The sequence below is a fragment of the Symphalangus syndactylus genome, chromosome 6, assembly GCF_028878055.3.
Source record: "Symphalangus syndactylus isolate Jambi chromosome 6, NHGRI_mSymSyn1-v2.1_pri, whole genome shotgun sequence".
NCBI lineage: Eukaryota > Metazoa > Chordata > Mammalia > Primates > Hylobatidae > Symphalangus > Symphalangus syndactylus.
This window is the reverse complement of record NC_072428.2, coordinates 81,245,781-81,266,608: the sequence shown is the minus strand read 5'-3', so window position 1 is coordinate 81,266,608 and position 20,828 is coordinate 81,245,781. Positions and strand designations below refer to the sequence as shown.

The following is a 20,828-nucleotide window of genomic DNA, read 5'->3' as shown; positions in this document are numbered from 1 at the left end:
TAAAAATCACAGATAGAAACACAAAAGAGAGAAAGTGCAAATAAACTACATTGTGATAAAATAATAAAGCACATAGCTAAAAACCTTGGAGGGTTTTTTAAAAATCGTAATTGAATCTTATGAAAAACTTGGTATAATAGTTTTCTCAAAAGTACAAATATCAGAAAGTAGTCCAACAGCAAAATAAAACCTACTTTCCAAAAAAGATTTCTAATTTTATTTTGAGAAACGGTAACAACAAGAAAACATTTTAATTCAATGAGAAAAACATGGTCATAGTAAAAAATATTCGTACTCAAAAAGATGCACCATAAGTCTTTACAAAGTTAAAACCATTTCTTCCATAACATTCTCCACATTTTAAGTTCTTACATATTGATATGATTAGATTTGTCATTTATTAGAATAGGGAGTGGGAAAATGTGTGATTATCATCAGCTAGATGTGCTTACCGCATGCTCCATTATTTACCTGCAAGGTTGTCAGGCATTTAACTGGACAGCCATTTTGTTCTTCAGGACTGGGCGTCTTTCCCCAGGAGCAATCAGAAGAAAACAGGAAACAGCTCAGCGCTCCGCACTGCAACAGGCCACCTTAACAGCTAACCAGCATCACTCAACGGCTATGCAGCCGGGCCTAGTGCACAAAAACTGAAGAAATTAGAATTGTGTTTGCCAAAAACCCAGTCTTTTCACCTGAAAAATCTCTATACAAATTTGGATCATATTACCAGTTAGATTTAAAGGTAATAACATTACACATACAAATTTATACCGCCTTTTGTTGGTTTTTACCTTTAAGGAATGAAGGCAATGTCGAGGCAATGTCGTGACAGCGTTGGGCTGTTTTTAGTGGCTATACACATTTCTTAAGAGTCAGGAGGCCACAAATTAGGTTACCAACCTGTTCATTTCAAACCAAAAATGTCAGCACTATAGAATCAAATATAGGCCGGCGCAGGGGTTCACGCCTGTAATCGCAGCACTTTGGAAGGCCGCGGTAAGCAGATCACTTGAGCCCAGAAGTTCCAGACCAGCCTGGCCAACCAACATGGCAAAACCCCGTCTGTACTAAAAATACAAAAATTAGCCTGGCGTGGTGGCAGACGCCGGTAATCCCAGCTACTTTGGGGGCTAAGGCAGGAGAATAGCTTGAACCCAGGAGGCGGAAGTTGCAGGAAGCGGAGACGGCGCCAGTGCAGTCCAGCCTGAGTGACAGAGCGAGACTTCAACTCCAAAACAACGACAAAAACAAACATAAATTTTTCTCTCAAATATCCAAATCCAATCTAAAGTCTTTCACCTCATTAAATTACAAGAAAATATGAATAGCAACAAAATAGCACACAAAATGAATTTTGCCACCTGATGCAAAGCTTCAAACTGATAAAAAGGTAGAGCAGTGTGACACAACCTTTTCCATAGGCAGTCGCTACTTCCAGGGACTCTGCTTCCATGGACTGAGTATGTGGTCCTTTTCCCCAAGTCCTCCATCACGTGTTAGCTGATGATCATTTTTCTAGGAGGACACTTGTCCTTCCCCTTCAGGAGACTGGGGAGGACTCTTGGATTGCGACCTGTACTTGGATTCCCTCTTGGATACTGGGGGAGGAGTGTTGGACGTGGACCGTGAGCGAGATCTGGAGACACTGGAGAACTTGGATCTTCGCGAGATCTCTTTGGAGGCTGATGGAGAGCGAGAGCGAGTAGGGGACCCAGACTTCGAGTGAAGCTGGCTGTAGGGAGACCTGTTGCACAGAGACCAGCTGTAGGGAGATGGGCTGTAAGAAGATCGGATATAGTGAGATCAGCTGTAGCGAGATTACCTGTAGGGAGATCAGCTATAGCGAGATCGTCTGTAGGGAGGGCGGTTGTAGGGAGATCCCCTCTACTGACGGGCCTGGAGCAGCTGGGACCCCGGGATCGGCTGCGGTGTAGCCGCCTGGGGCTGCAGCTCTGCCATCCGTAGACGCCGCCCCCGGCCCTGCTGCGTGGCGCTCCCTGGCGGCTGCGGGGCAGGTCCCAGAGACCATAGCTCACCACCTGCACCCGCAGCTCGCGTCGGTCCAGCACCGCCCGGTCCATGGCGACCTTGGCGTCTTGGGCGTCGCGCTGGTAGTGGAAGCAGACGAAGGCGAATAATTTTCAAAACAAACTTAACGACTGTGATCATTATAACCTGCAACAACCAATAACTAAATGGAAAATGCTTTTCAATATGTGGAACACAATTCCAAAAATTTCCCAGTGCAGGCCTACAAATAAATATCAATTAAAATTCCATAGGTTAATAAACTGAGCATAATCTTGACCTCATTGAAATGAAATTGAAGGTCAACAATTTAAAAACTGAATCTGACCATATTTATTTGAAAATTAATATCCACATTTTCTAAAAATCTATTGTTTTTATGTTGAAATCCAGCAATTAGTAAAAAAAAAAAAAAAAGCAAAAAACAAAAAAGGTAATAAAATGTTAATACAATGGTAGAATTGTAAATAAACAAAAGGAAATCTAGACTAAGATGTTCAATAAAACTGCAATCTGATACTGTTAAAGAAAATAAAAGAATGGCAATACTGATAAAGAAATAAAGTTCCTAGACCTGTACAGGAAATATACACAAAGAGCCTAGAGCATCTTGGAGTGCTGGAAATTAAAGATATGGTAAGTACAAAACAAACCAAAGCATTGATGGGGTTATAGTAGAGCACCGATGGGGTTATATTAGAAGAGCACAAGAACCAATGAAAACAGCTCCCATTGGCCAAATCTTGAACAACAAAATAACTAAAGTACAATTGAATTATAATCCAAAGTACAAAATAAATACTTGTGAGTTCATGCTGTTATAAACAAATGAGTAAATTTAACAAATTGGAGAGAAGAGACAAAACCCTTCTGCAGAAGAATTCTAAATAAATTTACTAAAATGTTGCTAATTTTGAAAATGTTATATAACCTCATATAAGTAGAATTGTGCTTTATGCAACTTAATGGTTTTTTTTTAAATTTCCCTCATCTATGTTGTTCCATGTAGCTGTACTTAGTCCTGTTGCCTGCTGTAAGGTATCAATGGTATAAATGTTTGTGCTGTTGATGGACATTTGGGTTGTTTCCACTTTTGACCTCTTACAGTGTTGCTCAGATCACGCTTGGACATGTATACTGGAGCTCATGTGTCCTCTTATCTATGAATGGATCCCTTGTCATAGAATACAGACAGCCTTCTGTAACCTCTGGGTTCAGCATCAGTGAATTCAACCAACTGTAGGTCAAAAATACTCAGAAAGAAAAGGAAAAAAAGCAACAAAAATAACAAAAAACAATACAGCAAACAACTATTTACATTGTATTGTATGTAATCTAGAGATGATTTAAAGTATATGGGAAGATACGTATAGGTTAAATGCACATTCCAAGCCATTTTATATACAGGATTTGAAAATCCTCAGAATCCTCAGGGGGTTCTAGGAAACAAACCCCCACCACCCCCAGGATAGTTGTTCCAGCAACTGGAACGCTGGGATAGATGAGTTTCGAGCAAACCCAGGAAGACCTCGTTCTCAGAGACACTCATGTCCAGTGGATGAAATCTCAGCTGGTGACACAGAAGTAGAAGTGTCAAGGTATTAAAAGGTCTGGGAGGATAAAGAATATATGGTGAATTTGGTAACTACCTTGGACTCAGCAGCACCCAGAGTCCTCACCAGAGGGGCTATCTCAGCACCAGGAGGCTCTATAACTGTAGTGGGCAAATTTGCCCAAAATTGTGAGATGTAAATTTGAGCAATACCAAGAAGCCATCACCGAGCAAAAGAGTGAGATATAAAAGCTGACCATGAGCTCAGGGGCAGGGTTCAGCAGCTCCTGGAATCCTTGGCAGGATGCTGGATCCTGGGCTCAGTGGTGCAGGCCTGTCCCTCAATGCTCCATTGTGGGCAGGGGCTGAGGCTTAGGGCCTGACGCATAGGGCCTGAAGCTATGTGCACTGTGACCATCAAGAGGCACCTCCTGGCTGGAGCCTGGAGTATTGGCTTTTTAGACCCTAGTTACAGAGGGCAATGACCACAACGATATCTGTCAGTTGAGGGGTTCAGATCAGGGTTGACGGAGCTAGGGTGAGCAGTGGGTCCAGGCTAAAGTCCTGGGCTGGGAAGTATCACTGCAGGCTATATGGACCACGGGAGCACCGGGTACAAGGGCAAGGCAATGGGTACCACAGCAGGAGGCCATAGGCTAAATGGGTCACGGCCCTGGTGATCTGGGTGGTGTCTCAGGCTAGGGTAGCCCTCTTGGGCACTTGGATCTTCCACCAGGTGGGCCTCTCCAGGCTGGCACGTGCCCTGGACTCCATGGGGTCTGCAAATGCCCCAGTTTGCCTGAGACTAGATAACTTAAAAACAAAATAGCTTTAATTGGCTCACAGTTCTGCAGGCTGTACAGGAAGCACAGGAGCTTCTGCTTCAGGAGAGGCCTCAGGAAACTTGCAATCATGGCAAAAGGCAAAGGGGAAGCAGACATGTCTTACCTGGCTGGAGCAGAATTACAGAGAGGGTGCAGGTGCCACACACTTTTCGACAACCAGATCTTCTGAGAACTCTATCACAACAACAGCACTATGGGAATAGCGCTAAACTATTCATAAGAAACACCCCTGTGATCCAATCATCTCCCACCAGGCCCTAATTTCAACATTAGGGATTAAAATTCCACATGAGGCCAGGCGCGGTGGCTCACGCTTGTAATCCCAGCACTTTGGGAGGCCGAGGCGGGGGGATCAGGAGGTCAGGAGATCGAGACCACGGTGAAACCCCGTCTCTACTAAAAATACAAAATAAATTAGCCGGGCGCAGTGGCGGGCGCCTGTAGTCCCAGCTACTCGGAGAGGCTGAGGCGGGAGAATGGCGTAAACCCGGGAGGCGGAGCTTGCAGTGAGCCGAGATTGCGCCACTGCACTCCAGCCTGGGCGACAGAGCAAGACTCCATCTCAAAAAAAAATAAAAAACAATAAAATAAAAAATAAAATAAAATTCCACATGAGATTTGGGCAGGAACACATATCCAAACCTTATTGGTGACTTAAATGTTCCTATTTTTCATGTTTCTTTAAACTTGCCTTTTATCTACTATAATTTATATTTTGTCAAAATTACTTGAATATTCATGACCGCTGTAATTTCATTGTGAAATTTCGTCTTTTGCATTGTAAAGATCCATGCTATGTACCTTTGCTCTCAATTCAGGTTTGCCTGATACTAAGATCTGTAAATCTACTTTTATGTTATTTCTTTGCTTGTTATAATTTTGCCTATTCTATTATCTCAGTCATTTTTCTACATCACTTTCTTTTTGGTATATCTCTTTTATATAACTCTAATCTACTAAAAATACAAAAAATTAGCCAGGCATGGTGGCGGGCGCCTGTAGTTCCAGCTATTCAGGAGGCTGAGGCAGGAGAATGGCGTGTACCCGGGAGGCAGAGCTTGCAGTGAGCTGAGATTGAACCACTGCACTGCAGCCTGGGTGACACAGAGAGACTCCATCTCAAAAAAAAAAAAAAAAAAAAAAGGAGTAAGAACTTTCTTTACAGATATACACTAGACAGCAAATTTAATGAACATCAACAATGTTACAAAATATCTCTGAGGCCATGACTGGCTAACAGACTCAGTCAAAAGGTCTAGTTTGTGCATGAGCAGTGGATGGTGGCCTGGGGTAAAAGGCATATTGCAGTTGAAGGATTGTGAGAAGGCCCGAACCTCACTGGGGCTGTAGCAATGTCCAGTGGAATCCAGGGTCAGAGAAACAGTGGACCAGATGCAACTTAAGAATTAAGTAAAGGGCTCAGTCAGATTCTCAGCATCATCCACTGTGGGCCGAAATTACCGAGGGATCTGCACCCATAGCACTGTAAGGGTGGTATCCTAAGGGGGACATCAGAAACAAGTGCTGTCCATGGCATCTGGCCATGGTGAAGGCCACAAGCAATATGTGTAGTAGACAGAGAGTCCCTGAGAGGTACTACAACATCCTATGGCAACCACAGGGGAGGGGACTTCAGTGGCCTCCAGGAGCCCTGGTTGTCACAGTTGGAGACAGCATCTGGGGGCCTTGGAAATGTATCAGTTATTGGAGGTAAAGAATCTTCACTGGGGAGAGGCCCAGGCTACAGTTGTGCTTGGCAGGAATCTTCTCTGATTCCTGGGGTTGGGATAAGAAGTAGGTATCACTTGACATTTGGCATCATATTCAATAGCCATGGGTCCAGAGGATTGATCATCATGCATTGGAGGAAAATATCTCCAAATTCTTTTTTGTTTCTTTTCTTTTTTTTTTTTTTTTTTAATATCTCCAAATTCATTGGCATATCTCTGTCTGGCTTTAGCCCCAGCAGATGAGTCAGGGGCCCAGGAGGTTCTGGAAAACTTAGTTGGGACCAGAACCCTAGAGGCATAAGAATGGTCCATTGCTATAACCTTGGCCAGGTTCACTGGGGATTTCCAGTCCCCACCAGTGTCCCTGGAAAACTTAATCAAAGGCACAGTGACATTGGGAGGAGTCATGGGGACAACATCAGGGAGATTACTAGCAGTGCTGTCGAGAGATAGCAAGCACGGACCAGGGTGCATGGGTTCATCAGGATCCAGTGGGGGCCCCAGGGGTTGAAGATCAGGAGCACAGCAGCAGCCAGAAGCCTTGGCAAGATGCTGAAGGCCACCGCTCGAAGGTACGGGTTTGTCTGTCAAAGCTTCATCGGCGAACTGGAGCCAAGGTTTGCGGCCTGGAGCTCTGCTCCCTGTCCCCATTGAGAGGTGCCTCTTGGCCGCAGACTGGACAGTTGTCTCCTCAGTCCCCAGTTCTCGATGACGACGACCACAACCACAACCACAAGGACCCCACCTTCCAGTGGAAGGAGGAAGAACCCAGGCTGACGTCTCTAGGGTTTGGAATGCAGATCCACACACAGCATCGGTGCCATGGCCCTTTGGGTTGTAACAGAGCCCTGGGGACATAGTCCGTGTGGGACAGCTAGTTATGTGGTTCCAGAGATGCCTCAGGCCCAGAGCAGCTCTCCTAAGTGCTATGTCCTCCCTCCAGGTGTTCACCTCTTGGCTTTCTGCAACCTTGGGCTCCATGTGATCCACAATGGTCAAGTCTTGCCTGTGTTTCCAGAGCTCATAGCTCTCTGGTTGCAGGATGTGCACAAAGGGGTCCATGGAAAAGGTCACTCTCGCCTCCCCACAGCTACACTGTGAAGCCACTTTGCCATAATCAATCCATCATGGAGTGGCAAAGTTGATGGCCTCTGCACAGTTGAAGCCGTGATTGAAGCCAGCATGGTAGCCATAGGGAAAGGTTACTATGAACTCCCCAGCCTGCTGAGTCATGCAATTGAAGGGGATCCCATTCTTTTTGATAACTGTAGGCGAGATGAGGGCCACCTTGTGCCACAGGAAGCCCTCAAAGCCCTGGGAATTGACTGGGAGGAGCTCCCTGGCCAGGCGTTCCAGGTGCTGGCCATGTTCTGGGGGCACCATGTACCAAGTTTTGGGCTCCCCAAAGTGCAGGTAGTTGATGCTATAAAGGTCCATGTCCTCCGTGTGCCAAGCGAACGTGGTCTTCCACATGCCAAAGTACAGGTAGGGTGTGTTGACGCCCTCGATGACAACCCCACATTCCTGCTCCAACAGGTCCAGAATTGTTCCCAGGTGTCCTAGGTTCCATTGTTTAGTGCTTTCTTCAAATAAGGAGCCGCTGATATCAGCACCATAAATTGGTGAATTACCGGGGTGGCTCTTCCAGTATTGTTGCTCCAAATCTCTAAAATTCCGGTGTGGTGGAGTCTGATATTTTTTACTGTTTGCCAAGTGGCGATACTCCCTCACGGTCATGGCTTTCTTCTTTTTAGGGTATTGAGTAAACACACCTCCCTGCCCAGAGGTCACCTGCTGGAGGGGAGTGGCTACTAAGATGTCTTCGATATCATCGTAAGTCTTTCTGGCTTTCCATTCCTTGGGTGGAATTACCTTGGCGAGGCCAGCTCAGTGTGCGCCTTGGGACTCCATGCTACTCAGCTACTCAGGAGGCTGAGGCACAAGAATCACTTGAACCCGGGAGGCAGAGGTTGCAGTGAGCCGAGATCACACCACTGCACTCCAGCCTGGGCAACACAGTGAGACTCTGTGTCAAAAAAAAGAGAAAAATCCAATGTATTTATAGGATCAAAGTGGCACATTTTATAGTTAATGAAAATTCATAGGAAAATATTACAAATATTACAGAATGAACTTTATTCACCTAACCACACAGCAGTGACACATAGAAAGCCAAGATTCAGAACCATAAGGTAAAACTGAAAAATCTGCAATCTTGATGGAAATATTTTTTTTCTGTGACACCATTTACTCAGAAACCAATAAAGCAGAGAACAAAGTTAGTAATGCTATAATAATTTGCACAACAAACTTAACAGCTTTGATCATATAACCTGCAACAAACAAAAACCAAATGAAAAAACCCTTTTCAATATGTTCAAAACATTTACAAAAATTTGCCAAAGCAGGACTACAAAATGGATACATATGTAACAAACCTGCACATTGTGCACATGTACCCTAAAACCTAAAGTATAATAACAAAATAAAATAAAATAAAATAAAATAAAACTCCATAGGTCAATAAATTGACACGATCTTGACCTAGCTGAAATAAACCAGGTCAAAAATAAAAAAACTGAATTTGATTATCTTTATTTGAAAGTTAATATCTGCATTTCTAAAAGCCTATTGATCTTCATGTTGAAATCAAGTAGTTAGTAAAACAAAATAAAAACAAAAAGAAAATAAAACATTAAAGTAAGGATAGAATTATAAATAAAAGGGAAATATGTTAAAAAATAAAGATTAATAAAACTGAAATCTGACACTTTAAAACAAATTAAGGAGTGGGCCAGGTGTGGTCACTCATGCCTGTAATCTCAGCACTTTGGGAGGCCAAGGTGGGCAGATCACCTGAGGTCAGGAGTTAGAGACCAGCCTGGCTAACATGGCGAAACCCTGTCCCTACTAAAAATACAAAAATTAGCTGGATGTGGTGGCACACACCTGTAATCCCAGCTACTCGGGAGGCTGAGGTAGGAGAATCACTTGAACCTGGGAGGTGGAGGTTGCAGTGAGCCGAGATCGCACCACTGTACTCCAGCCTGGGAGACAGAGTGAGACTCCATCTCTAATAATAATAATAATAAATAAAGGACTGGCAATACTGATCAATAAATAAAGTTTCTAGACCTGTGTAGGAAATATAGAGAAGGAGCCTAGAGCATCTTGGAGTGCTGGAAAATAAGGACGTGGTAAATACAAAACAAATGATGGCATTGATGGGATTATGTTAGAGGGGCACAGAAACCAATGAAAACAGCTCCCAATGGCCAAATATCAAAGAAATTGAGCAACAAAATAACAAGTAGAATTGAATTATAATCCAAAGTATAAAATAAATATAAGTTCGTGCTGTTATAGATAAATGTTTGAATAAATTAACACACTGGGGAGAAGAGACAAAATTCCTCTGCAGAATTCTAAATAAATTAATTAAAATGTTTCCCATTTTGAAAATGTTATATAAACTTATATAAATAGAATAATGCTTTTTTGTATTTTAATGTATTTTCATGTGTTATTTCCCTCATCTATGTTGTTCCATGTCGCTGTACTTGATCCTGCTGCCTTGCTGTAAGGTGTTCAATGGTATAAATGTTTCTGCTGTTGATGGGCATTTGGGTTGTTTTCACTTGGGCCTTTTAAAAACAATGTTGCTCAGAACATGTTTGGACATGTATACTGGAGCTCATGTGTCCTCTTATCTATAAATGGATCCCTTGTTGTACAATATAGTCAGCCCTCTGTAACCTCTGTGTTCAGCATTAGTGAATTTAACCAACTGTGGGTTGAAAATATTCACAAAATGAGGAAAAAAAACAATAAAAATAACAAATAAAAAACATTTATGTAAACAACTACATAGCATTTGCATTGTAATAGGAATTATAAGTAATCTAGAGATGATTTAAAGTATATGGGAGGACATGCATAGATTACATGCACATACTAAGCCATTTTATATGAAGGACTTGTACATCCTCAGAACGCTTAGGAGGATCTAAAATTCATCCCCTTCAGCCCTCAGAACATCAAGGGGCAACTGTATGTGAATTCAAACTTTACAATGCCAAATTGTTTTTCAACAGTTGTTACCAATTTACACACTTGCTAGCCATGTATGAGGGTACTTATTGCTCTTCACTTTTACAAATCTTTGGTGAATATCAGACTTTTTATTTCTACCCAATCAGGTTAGATTGTGGTGATGTCTCATTAAATTTGTATTTCCTATCATTGTACCCCTGAAGTCCAGCCTGGGCGACAGAGTAAGACACTATAACTTTTTTTAAAAAATGGTGACTCACAACTGTAATCCCAACTTTTTGGGAGGTCATGGTGGCCAGATTGCTTGAGCCCAGTAGTTGGAGACTAACATAGGCAACATGTGAATCCTCATCTCTATAAAAAATAGAAAAGTCAGCTGGGTGTGGTAGTGCACGCCTGTAGTCCCAGCTACTTGGGAGGCTGAGGTGAGAGGATCACCTGAGTCTAGGAGGTCGAAGCTACAGTGAGCTGTGATCCTGATACTACAGCCCAACCTGGGCTGAGACCCAGAAATAAAGAAAGAAAGAAAGAAAGAAGAAAGAAAGAAAGAAAGAAAGAAAGAAAGAAAGAAAGAAAGAAAGAAAGAAAGAAAGAAGAAAGAAAGAAAGAAAGAAAGAAAGAAAGAGGAAGAGAGAAGGAGAGAAGAAGGGAAGGAAGGAAGGAAGGAAGGAAGGAAGGAAGGAAGGAAATAAATAGAAACGGAAGGAGAGAAGGAAGGAGGGAAGGAAGGAAGGAAAGAGAAAGAAAGAAAGAAAGAAAGAAAGAAAGAAAGAAAGAAAGAAAGAAAGGAAAGAAAGAAAGGAAGGAAAGAAAGAAAGAAAGAAAAAGAAGTAGGGAGGGAAGGAAGGAAGGGAAAGAAAGAAAGAATTAATTAATTAATTTCCCTGATTACAAATGACAGTGAGCAATTTTTTCATATGTTTATTGGCCAATGCGATATTCTCACTCATGAAGTGACTATTATGTACTTTGTCCATTTCTCTACTGAATTTGCTGTCTCTGTGCTAGCTCTTTATGTATACTGGATATTAGCTCTTTGTTAGAGATGAGTAATACAATATCTGTTCACACTCCTTGGTTTGTCTTTTCTCTCCTTCTCCATATCTTTTGATGAACAGAAATCCCTCTTAATCTCTAATAACAAAACTGTTATTTAAAATAGCTAACATACATGGTGACTATAAAATGCCAAACATTGTTCAATTTACTTTGCATAGAATAACTCATTTAATCTTCATAATAACCTATAAGAAAAGCGTTACCTCTGTTTTCAGATGACAAAACCCAGTAATGGAGATATTAAGCAATTTGTTCAAGGTGATAGAGCTAGCAAGTGTTAGAGTCAGAGATTTAAACAAGAATCTCCAAAATGCTACCTTAAAAAAAGGACAAATTACTTCTCCCTTATCAAACTGTGATATTTGAGCTGAAATGAACAATACATCTAAGTACAGAGCACAGAGGCTGGATATATGTGCATGTACAGTTGACCCTTGAACAAGGAGAGGGTTAGGGACATTGAACCTCTGTGTAGTTGAAACTCCTTCAGTAACTTTTGACTTCCCTACAGTAAGACTGTAAGCCTTACTGATAATATAAACAGTTGATTAACACATATTTTGTATGTTACATGTATTATATACTGTATTTTTACATAAGTAAGCTAGAGAAAAGAAAATGTTTTTAAGAAAATCATAAGCAAGAGAAAATGCACTTAAAGTATTGTACTGTACCTTCAATTTACTTCATCTGTTTAGAAGATGAACAGTCTGTCTGAAATGGCTGGCAACATCACTGCAGATCTCAGTCTACACTATGTATCAAGCAGTCCAACTTTTTTGTAAAGTCATGACTTTTCTCTGCTTCTTGGTAACACTTTCAGCATCACTAGTGGCACTTCGTATGGGTTCCGTGGTGTTATTCAAACTTTAAGATATTATACTAAACATGAAAAATACTCAAGAACCTGTAATTTACTGAACATATTTGCTCATGTGTGGATGATTAGTGTCCCACAGCATTTTAAGAGGGTACGCCCAATACCGGAGCTCTCCTCAATAGCAATACGATGTGGTTTCAAAATTCTTACAGTAGTACAAGGGGTACTACAGTTAATTTTAAGCAGTTATGATTTAATACTACGTCTTTAACATTTGTTTACGTTTATCTCTCCTGAAATTGGCACCATGTATGATCTGTGTATAAGTTCTGATAAATTTTAACTTGTAAAAACAGATTTGTGTATGTTTTACAGTAATAAATGATAACATACATGTTATATACATGTATTTAATGCATTCATAACATACATAATTACTTTCATTTTTTCAATATTTCTAAACCATAAGATTTGTCTCACAGATTTTTCAAATTGTTCTGAATGTCCAAGATATTTACCAATATAGTTACTGAAAAAAATCCACGTGTGAGTGGACACATGCAGTTCAAACCTATGTTATTCAAGGCTCAACTGTACATGTGGGAATCTGTATATAATGAAAGTGGCATACCAATCCTGTGAAGAGGAATTAATTATTCAATAGGTGATATGATATTGGCCTTTTTGGGGAGAGAGAATAGCTCTACCTGACACTACTTAGATAAGTAAATTACTGATAGATTAAACACCTGCTTTGTACCTGCTTTGTACCTGCTGTACAAAGGAAAACTTCAAGACTATTTGAGAATATATTGAAGAATGTGTTTTTCCATTCAAGGTAGGATAATATGCCCTGAAGAAGAACCAAAAGCACAAACAATGATGGAAATGTCTGATATATTTAACCAATTCCAGTGTAATGATGACATAAAAAAATTAAGAGACAAGACACAGCATAGAATAGTTTTATCATACATAAAATAGACAATAAATGAGTTTCCTGAAAACTTCTAGAGATCAATAAACAAAATAGGAGTCAACCCAAAAGAAGTGGGCAAAGGCTTAGAAAAGGCAACACGAACAAAGGAAATCCAAATGGCCAGTAAATATGAGGAGATGTACAAGATCACTAGTAATTGAGAAAATGCAGTGATACTTTAAAAAAATCAATTTAGATAAGAAAAAGGTGAAAAGATCTGACAATATAAAAATGGGCCAACGTATGGGAAAACCAGAACGGTCACACTGCTAATGGAGATAGAAATTGTAGACCAACATAGCTATTCCTAGAAAAATTGAAAATGAGTAGAAATATAACCAAGGAACTCTAGTTCTAGGTACACAGCTGCTCAATAAAGCGTTGTTTAAGGTAAGAAAGATGTGGAAATAATCTACTTATCCATCAGCAGGGAAATAAATAAAATGAAAAATTACACAGATTGATTGACTCTGCTGGAGTCACTAGGATCTATATATATAGCAATGTATTCAGAACTTGTAACATTAAGTTTTTAAATGGTGGAGGGGGAGCAGGAGAAGTTGGTAAAGCCACACCTGACATATTATCTTGGCTGTGTAAAATTATGTGTATAAACGTGAGGTATGTGCAGAGAACACATGATTATTATTTCTCAGAAATGAAGGGAAGCCTAGCAACAGAGGTCATGGGAGAGGACAAAGATGGCTCTACAGTTGCCTTTAGTTTTTATTATCAATGTTTCTTGATTTTCCAAAATAGAATACAGCATGGCAAAAGGTTAATATTGAACATGGGCAAACAGCTTAATATGGGCACCATCTGTCAAGAAGAGCAGTCCAAATTGAGTGTGTCAAAATAAGGTAACATAGTATTCTAACTACAATTGCTTGAAGTAGCCCTCCACAACCACAAGCAACTTCCTGAATTATCTAAAGGCTAATTTAGAAACTACTTTAGCTGTACCATTGCTTGCTCTTGTTTGGTAAGAGAATGCAAAATGTTGACAATGTAGCTGAGTAGAAACAGCAGTGCAATAGGAGCAATATTTTCTAAAAATTCTCTATGTGCTTATGTTTCTTGTCTTCACAACTCAATATGCATTTTTTTAATTTTAGGTGTCCTGGGGCATCCATCTACATGGAAAGAGACTGAGATGTTGCTGAAGGATAACAAGCAGATGTTCAATTCTAACGTTCCAAATTAGAATGTGAGCTAAGCTATCAATCATCTGAGATTTTCAGAACTTCTTTATTTCTCTCCATTTCCTTAGCCACAATCCAACATTATCACCTAATTTTAATTGCCAATTAATCGCCTCGAATATATGAATGAGAAAGTCTCATCTTCCACTGGGGTGGGTGGAAGCAGGCATCCAGATGCTAACTTGATGGAGCTGATCCAAGGAACTAACAGTTCTCCAACATATTTTCAACACAACCTCTGTTTAGCCTTACATTTATTCCCAACTCCAGGAGTAACTGGTGTCACAAAATCTTGATTCCTTTCGGTTCTGCACTGGGGATTGTGTTGCTCTCCAGCTTTTTTCCCTGCCAACCTAGAATTTAGCTTTCCAGGGTTTCTTAAGATGGTTCCCACTTTTCCAGCTCCCCTGTGTTGTCTCCTATTCAGTTTTCTCCAGTTTAAAACACATGCAATAAAAGTTACAGATCTTAGGTCTCCACATCGGTGAGTTTTAACAATTATATAAACCCATGTAATCATCACCCAAAACAACATGCAGGACATTCCCACAGCTCCATACATTTCTCTCATGCCTGGAACTTTCCAGTCAATTCCCACCGTAGGTAATCCTGTTCTAAATTCTATGACCGCAGCTTAGCTTGGCTTATTTTTGAAATGAATATAAATGCAATCATACAGTATGTTTTCCATTGGATCTGGTTTTTCTTTGTCCCAAATCAGATGTTTGTAAGATCCATCTATCCTGTTGCATGTGTCAGCAGTTTGTTACTTTTTACTGCTGAATAGTATTTTAATACGTTATAGTTTTTCTACTTATCTGTTCAAAGACATATGCATTTTTCATAGTTCTTGATTCTTATGAATTGGGTAGATAATTAGAGGAAGAACTTCTAGGCATAGATGACTGCTTAGGTTTATAGAAGACTGACACAATTTTCAAAGCGGCTGAATGATGTCACATTTCCAGTCGCAATGCATGTGACAGCCCATTGCTCTGGACATAGGACTGTTCGTCTCAGAGCCAGAGAGCATGGTTCCAGTAAATCTGGGTGAAAAACTGGGAATGGTCCATCACGCCAAAGGCAAAATATTTGCTTTTTGTCCTTGTGACTTCTAGTGTTCAAAGGGATATGTTTTCACTGGGGGAGTCACAGCAATAATTCCGTAAATTGGAAGTTGAGATTCTCATGTGGCCATTTCTATCTCTTCACATCACTGAATAACCATGCAAAGAAGACCTATAATTTCAGCAGGAGGCATCGATCTTTATTCTCTCATAGAAATTAGGCTCTTTGAAACACAAACAAACCTAAAGTACAGTTGCAGTCAGGTTCACTACAGAGCACACTCTAAGACTTCAGCACAAAGATCTTTCTTAAAGAGCGCCCTTGGGATCCATATCTGAGAAAGAAAGAGGAAGGAAGGAGTTTTGAGCTCAGGGGAAAAGTTTATCTGTGGCTCAGGGCCAAAGTTAGTCTCAGTGGATCCTGCAGGCAGCTCTGAAGCTCAAATGGCCCTTCAGGGGTGTCCTGAGTTCAGCAGAGATGGCCAAGCTTTATGCTCCTGTGCTGAGCAGTCACTGGATGTGGGCCAAACTGGGAAGAGGCATGGCCTTGGGTGAGGCAGCTCTCTTCAGCTGTAGGCTGTCTGCCTACTGCAGTCCAGGGCCAATGAGGCTTTTACCTAATCACATAAAAGTTTATTCCTTGGTCAAGCAAGATGTGCTGTGGGTCAAGCAGCTCTCTAGGGCTACTCCCTTCCAGTGAAGGCAGTGTGCCCTCATCTTGTGTTTCCACCATCTCAGTATTAGCTGAGTCTTATGCCCCTTTTCAGCCAGGCAGCTCACTCTCATCCTCATTTGTGCCTGGAGTCCCTGAGTTCAGGCTCTCAGCTTCAATTTTCCTAAGAATAAACTTCCATCTCTTGTTACACTAGGAATGACAAAGCCACCTAACTGAACGAGAGAGGCAGGAAGATGTGGGTTTTTCTGTTCTTTATTCAAAACTTTAGACAAGCACCAATTTTTATTACTTTGGCCTTCAAATTTACAGGTGCTTCAAAATTGAGAGCCTTACTAAAATTCTGTGGGGGCAATTAAGGAAGGCTAGTATTAAGGGGAGGTGTGGCTTGCTATAATTTTAATTTACAAAATATATGTGAGCTTGTCCATTTCTGTGCATTTTCTTTCTTTTTTTTTTTTCTGAGACAGAGTCGTGCTCTGTCGCCCAGGCTAGAGTGCAGTGGTGTGATCTCAGCTCACTGCAACCTCTGCCTCCTAGGTTCAAGCAATTCTTCTGCCTCAGCCTCCCAAGTAGCTGGGACTACAAGCGTGCACCACGACGCCTAGCTAATTTTTGTATTTTTAGTGGAGATGGGGTTTCACCATGTTGATCAGGCTGGTCTCAAACTCCCAACCTCAAGTGATCTGCCCACCTCGGCCTCCCAAAGTGCTAGAATTACAGGCATGAGCCACTGTGCCTGGCCACTGCTGTGCATTTTCAATGCTAACATAAATCTAAGCAACTGTCACTCTCACTTGTATTATTTAGATTGTCTAACTGCTTCTTCTGCCCAACACTCTCCACAGAGCAACTAAGCTGATTATTTAAATGTATAAATCACATTTTGTCAACTGCTGTTTGAAACTTCCAGTGCCTTCTCATTTCAAGTTGAACACACACCAAATAATGTAACATGAGACCCAGGGCCCTACATGCTTTGCCCCCTGCCTCTCTCCTTCTCTTCCTCTTTCTGTCTACGCCCCTGTCTATGCCCCAGGCACAAATGAGCTTCTTTGTATTCCTGGAAAAACAAAATCACTAAGTTCCATGGTAGGTCTATTGCACTTGCTGTTCCCTGAAGTTGGGAAGCTCTACTCTGGACCTCCCGATTTTGCCAGTTTGATCCCAAAAAGGTCTCTTGCTTTGTGAAGCCTTCCAGGACCTGCAATTCCATCAGCCCCTGCCTATTCTGCTCTGTCATCCAGTCCTGCTTTAGTTTCTGCACAGCACACATTCCTGATTGAAACTGTCTTTTTCACTTACTGCGGGACTTGTTTATTGGGCTGAGTCAATGAATTAACAATGTCAAATCGACCTATAGCTATGAAAAGCCAGTGGAGTTTGGCTGTTTTGGCTTATGTTTCCCTGTTACCTAAACTTGCTCAACAGAGAATTTTAAACTTTCAGGAAAGTGCATCTTTATATTTTCAGAGTTTTAGAATCAATTTCTAGTTTTATTTCATGGTAATTATACTGCATGTTCTCACTTATAAGTGGGAGCTAAATTATGAGAACTCATAGACACAAAGAAGAGAACAACAGACACTGGGGTCTACTTGACGGTGGAGGGTGTAGGAAGAGGGAGAGGAGCAAATATGTATACATCTATATCTATATATCTATATATATTTCTAGACCTAAGAAAGGAAATGTATATATATAGATATATAGATATATAGTACTAAGCTTAGTACCTAGGTGTTTAAATAATCTGTACAACAAACCCCCATAACATGAGTTTACCTATATAAAAAAGCTGCACATGTACTCTTGAACCTAAAATGAAAGTTGTGGGTTTTTGTTTTTGTTTTTTTTTAAAAAAAAGAATGTTTGGCCAGGTGCGGTGGCTCATGCCTGTAATCCCAGCACTTTGGGGGTTCTAGACAGGCAGATCACGTGAGATCAGGAGCTCGAGACCAGCCTGGGCAACATGGCGAAACTCCATCTCTGCTAAAAATACAAAAATTAGCTGGGCATAGTGGCATGCACCTGTAGTCCCAGCACTTTGGGAGGCCGAGATGCGCAGATCACCTGAAGTCAGGAGTTCAAGACCAGCCTGGCCGACATGGTGAAACCCCATCTCTACTAAAACTACAAAAAATTAGCTGGGTGTGGTGGCACACACCTGTAATCCCAGCTACTCACTCGGGAGGCTGAGACAGGAGAATTGCTTGAACAGGGAGGCAGAAGTTGCAGTGAGCTGAGATTGTACCATTGCACTCCAGCCTGGGTGACAGAGCGAGACCCTGTCTCAAAAAAAAAAAAAAAAAAAGATATTTTCTTATTCTTTTGAAATCGTAAGTTATTCATGTTTTCTTTTCACCCTAATATGTTGTCAAATTTTGTGAATTATCCATTGGTACTTGAAAATAAGGGGATATTCTCTATTTCTGGGTACATAATTCTACCTTATTGTTAATGTTGTTTGTTTTCTATATCCCTATATTTGTCCTTTATTGTCTGTCTTGGATACAGTAAAGTTACTTAAATTCTTCTGTTTTAAAAGTACTACTCAAACTTGTCTTCTAGAAACTGCAATTTATACTTAATGAAACTCACGTGGGTTCTAGGCTGGGTCTCAAATTTCTGGCCTAAACCTGCACCATAAAAAGAAAAGCCCTATACCATAAAAGAGAAAAGAAATAATACTTTACCAGAACTTTCTTTTCCAACTGTGGTAAAATCCACTTTGGACCCTGCAGCCCATGTCCACCCCTCCTGTTTTCCCCCTAGAAAGACAAGCCCAGCATGGAAAGCTCCCTGGGTAACTGTCTCCCAAGCACTGCCCAAGCCCAGCATGGGGTCCTGGGACACCCGCCTCTGGATTCTCTGGGCAAGCGCTCACCCTACGTGGATACAGTCAGGACTTTGGCAGCCTCTGAGACCAGAAGGCCAGGAAGAAGGAAGCCCACTAGAAGCAGTGCCCACTACCCACTCACGCTCACTCTGAGAGAAGCACACAAGCTTTGCACTGCCCGTCCTGTGCCAGGTAAAGGGATCCCGTGAGCTTCACTGCATGTACAGTGCTGGCTGCAAGTTTGGCAAGAGCTTCCTGGCTCCACATAGCCACCTGGTCACCATGTCCAGCTTCCCACAGAGCCACTTTGTGCCCATAGTGAGTTACTGTCAGCAGGAATAAAAAGATGTGGAACACAACTCTCCCCAAGCTCTGCAGATTATGTGAAGACTGAAAATGTTGTTTCAAAGCCAAGGAGACTTCCGTGATGAGGGGATATTGAGAGAATCTTTAGACTCCTAAACCTGGGACTTAGGATAGAACTGAGAGATACATGAATTCCCTGAAATAGTAATAGATGCTGGTGTGCATATATTTGGTAGAGAAGTACAAGGTATGCAGCTGTCAGTAGTCTCTTAAAATTCAGGAGAAGTGACACAAGTTTTAATCTAAAATTTTAATTAAATTTAATTACAAGTTTTGAATTTAAGATGACATTAAAAACTGATTTGCTGCAGGTATTTAATCAGATCTCCAATCAAGGCAGACGCAAAGGGGTATTAATGATGTTCAATGAAGAATGTGTAACCTACTCTAAAAGGTGATTCAGTGGTTTTACCAGGGACACATGAAGATATGTTTATACCAGTGTTCATAACAGCACCATGCACATAGCCAAAAGGTGGAAACCACATAAGTGTTCATCAGTGGAAGAACTGATCAGCAAAATGTGGTATATACATACAGTGGAATATTATTCAGCCTTGAAAAGGAAGGAAATCTGACACATGCTGCAATGTGGATGAACCTGGAGGACATCATGCTAAGTCAAATAAGCTAGATATGAAAGGACAAATATTGTATCATTCCACTTATATGAGGTACCTAAAATAGTGAAATTACTAGAGAAATAAAAGAAGGGATCTCAGCAGCTGGGGCAGGCTATAATGAGATGTTACTGTTTAATGGGTAGAGTCCTAGTCTGTGATGATGAAAACGTTCTGGAGATAGAAGATGGGGATGGTTGTACAACAGTGGGAATGTCCTTAAAGCAGCTAAACTATACACTTAAAATGGTGAAAATTGTAATTTATACATGTATACTATACCAAAACAAAAATAATTAAAAATTTAATGGAAGAAAAAGTTGCATGGCTATTTATAAAGCTTGTATTTTCATTGTGAAATTTCGCCTTTAGTATTATAAAGAGTCCTTCTATGCCCCTTTGGTCTACATTTGCTTGATATTAAGCTCTACCACCTCTGTTTTCTTTTGCTTGCATTTTCCTTGGTATAGTTTCCTCCATTCTTTTAGTTTTCAATTTTTCTGAATCATTTACTTTTAGATGTATCTCTTTTATAATTGTGATTTTAAAATATGTTTTCAGGATTTTCCATTTTTTACACGTCAGATACACACTAGGAGTGTCAAATTTAACAAACAGGAGGCAGCATTTGGTAACCTTGAAAATGTGTCAGTTCTTGAAGGTCAAAGAGTCTAATACACAGGTCCAGACCCGAACTGTTCTTGGCTGGGAGCCTTCTGTGGCTCCTGTAGTTGGGGTCAGAGGGGCAGCCACATTTGGCAACATATTCAACAGTCATGGGTTCAGAGGATTGAGATCTTGCATTGAAGGCAAATATCTCCAAATTCTGAGGTGCAGCTCTGTCTAGCTTAGCGCCAGGAGATGAGTCAGGGGCTTAGGAGATTCTGGCAACCTCAGTAGGGGCCAGGATCCTAGAGGCATAAGTGGTCCATTGCTTCAGTCTCATCCAGATTTGCAGGGGCTGTACAATCTGGAGCAGCATCCCTGCAGAA

At 41.1% G+C, this 20,828-nt stretch overlaps 1 protein-coding gene across 1 annotated transcript; it reads right to left on the bottom strand.

Moving 5' to 3' along the window:
- Positions 1 to 6,229: 6,229 nt before the first annotated feature.
- Positions 6,230 to 8,072, bottom strand: LOC129483994 (probable lysine-specific demethylase 4F). The gene is given in 2 exon segments (XM_055281399.1): positions 6,230 to 6,313; positions 6,363 to 8,072. Coding segments are annotated over 2 exon segments (1,791 nt in total). The 5' UTR covers positions 8,070 to 8,072.
- Positions 8,073 to 20,828: the final 12,756 nt, after the last annotated feature.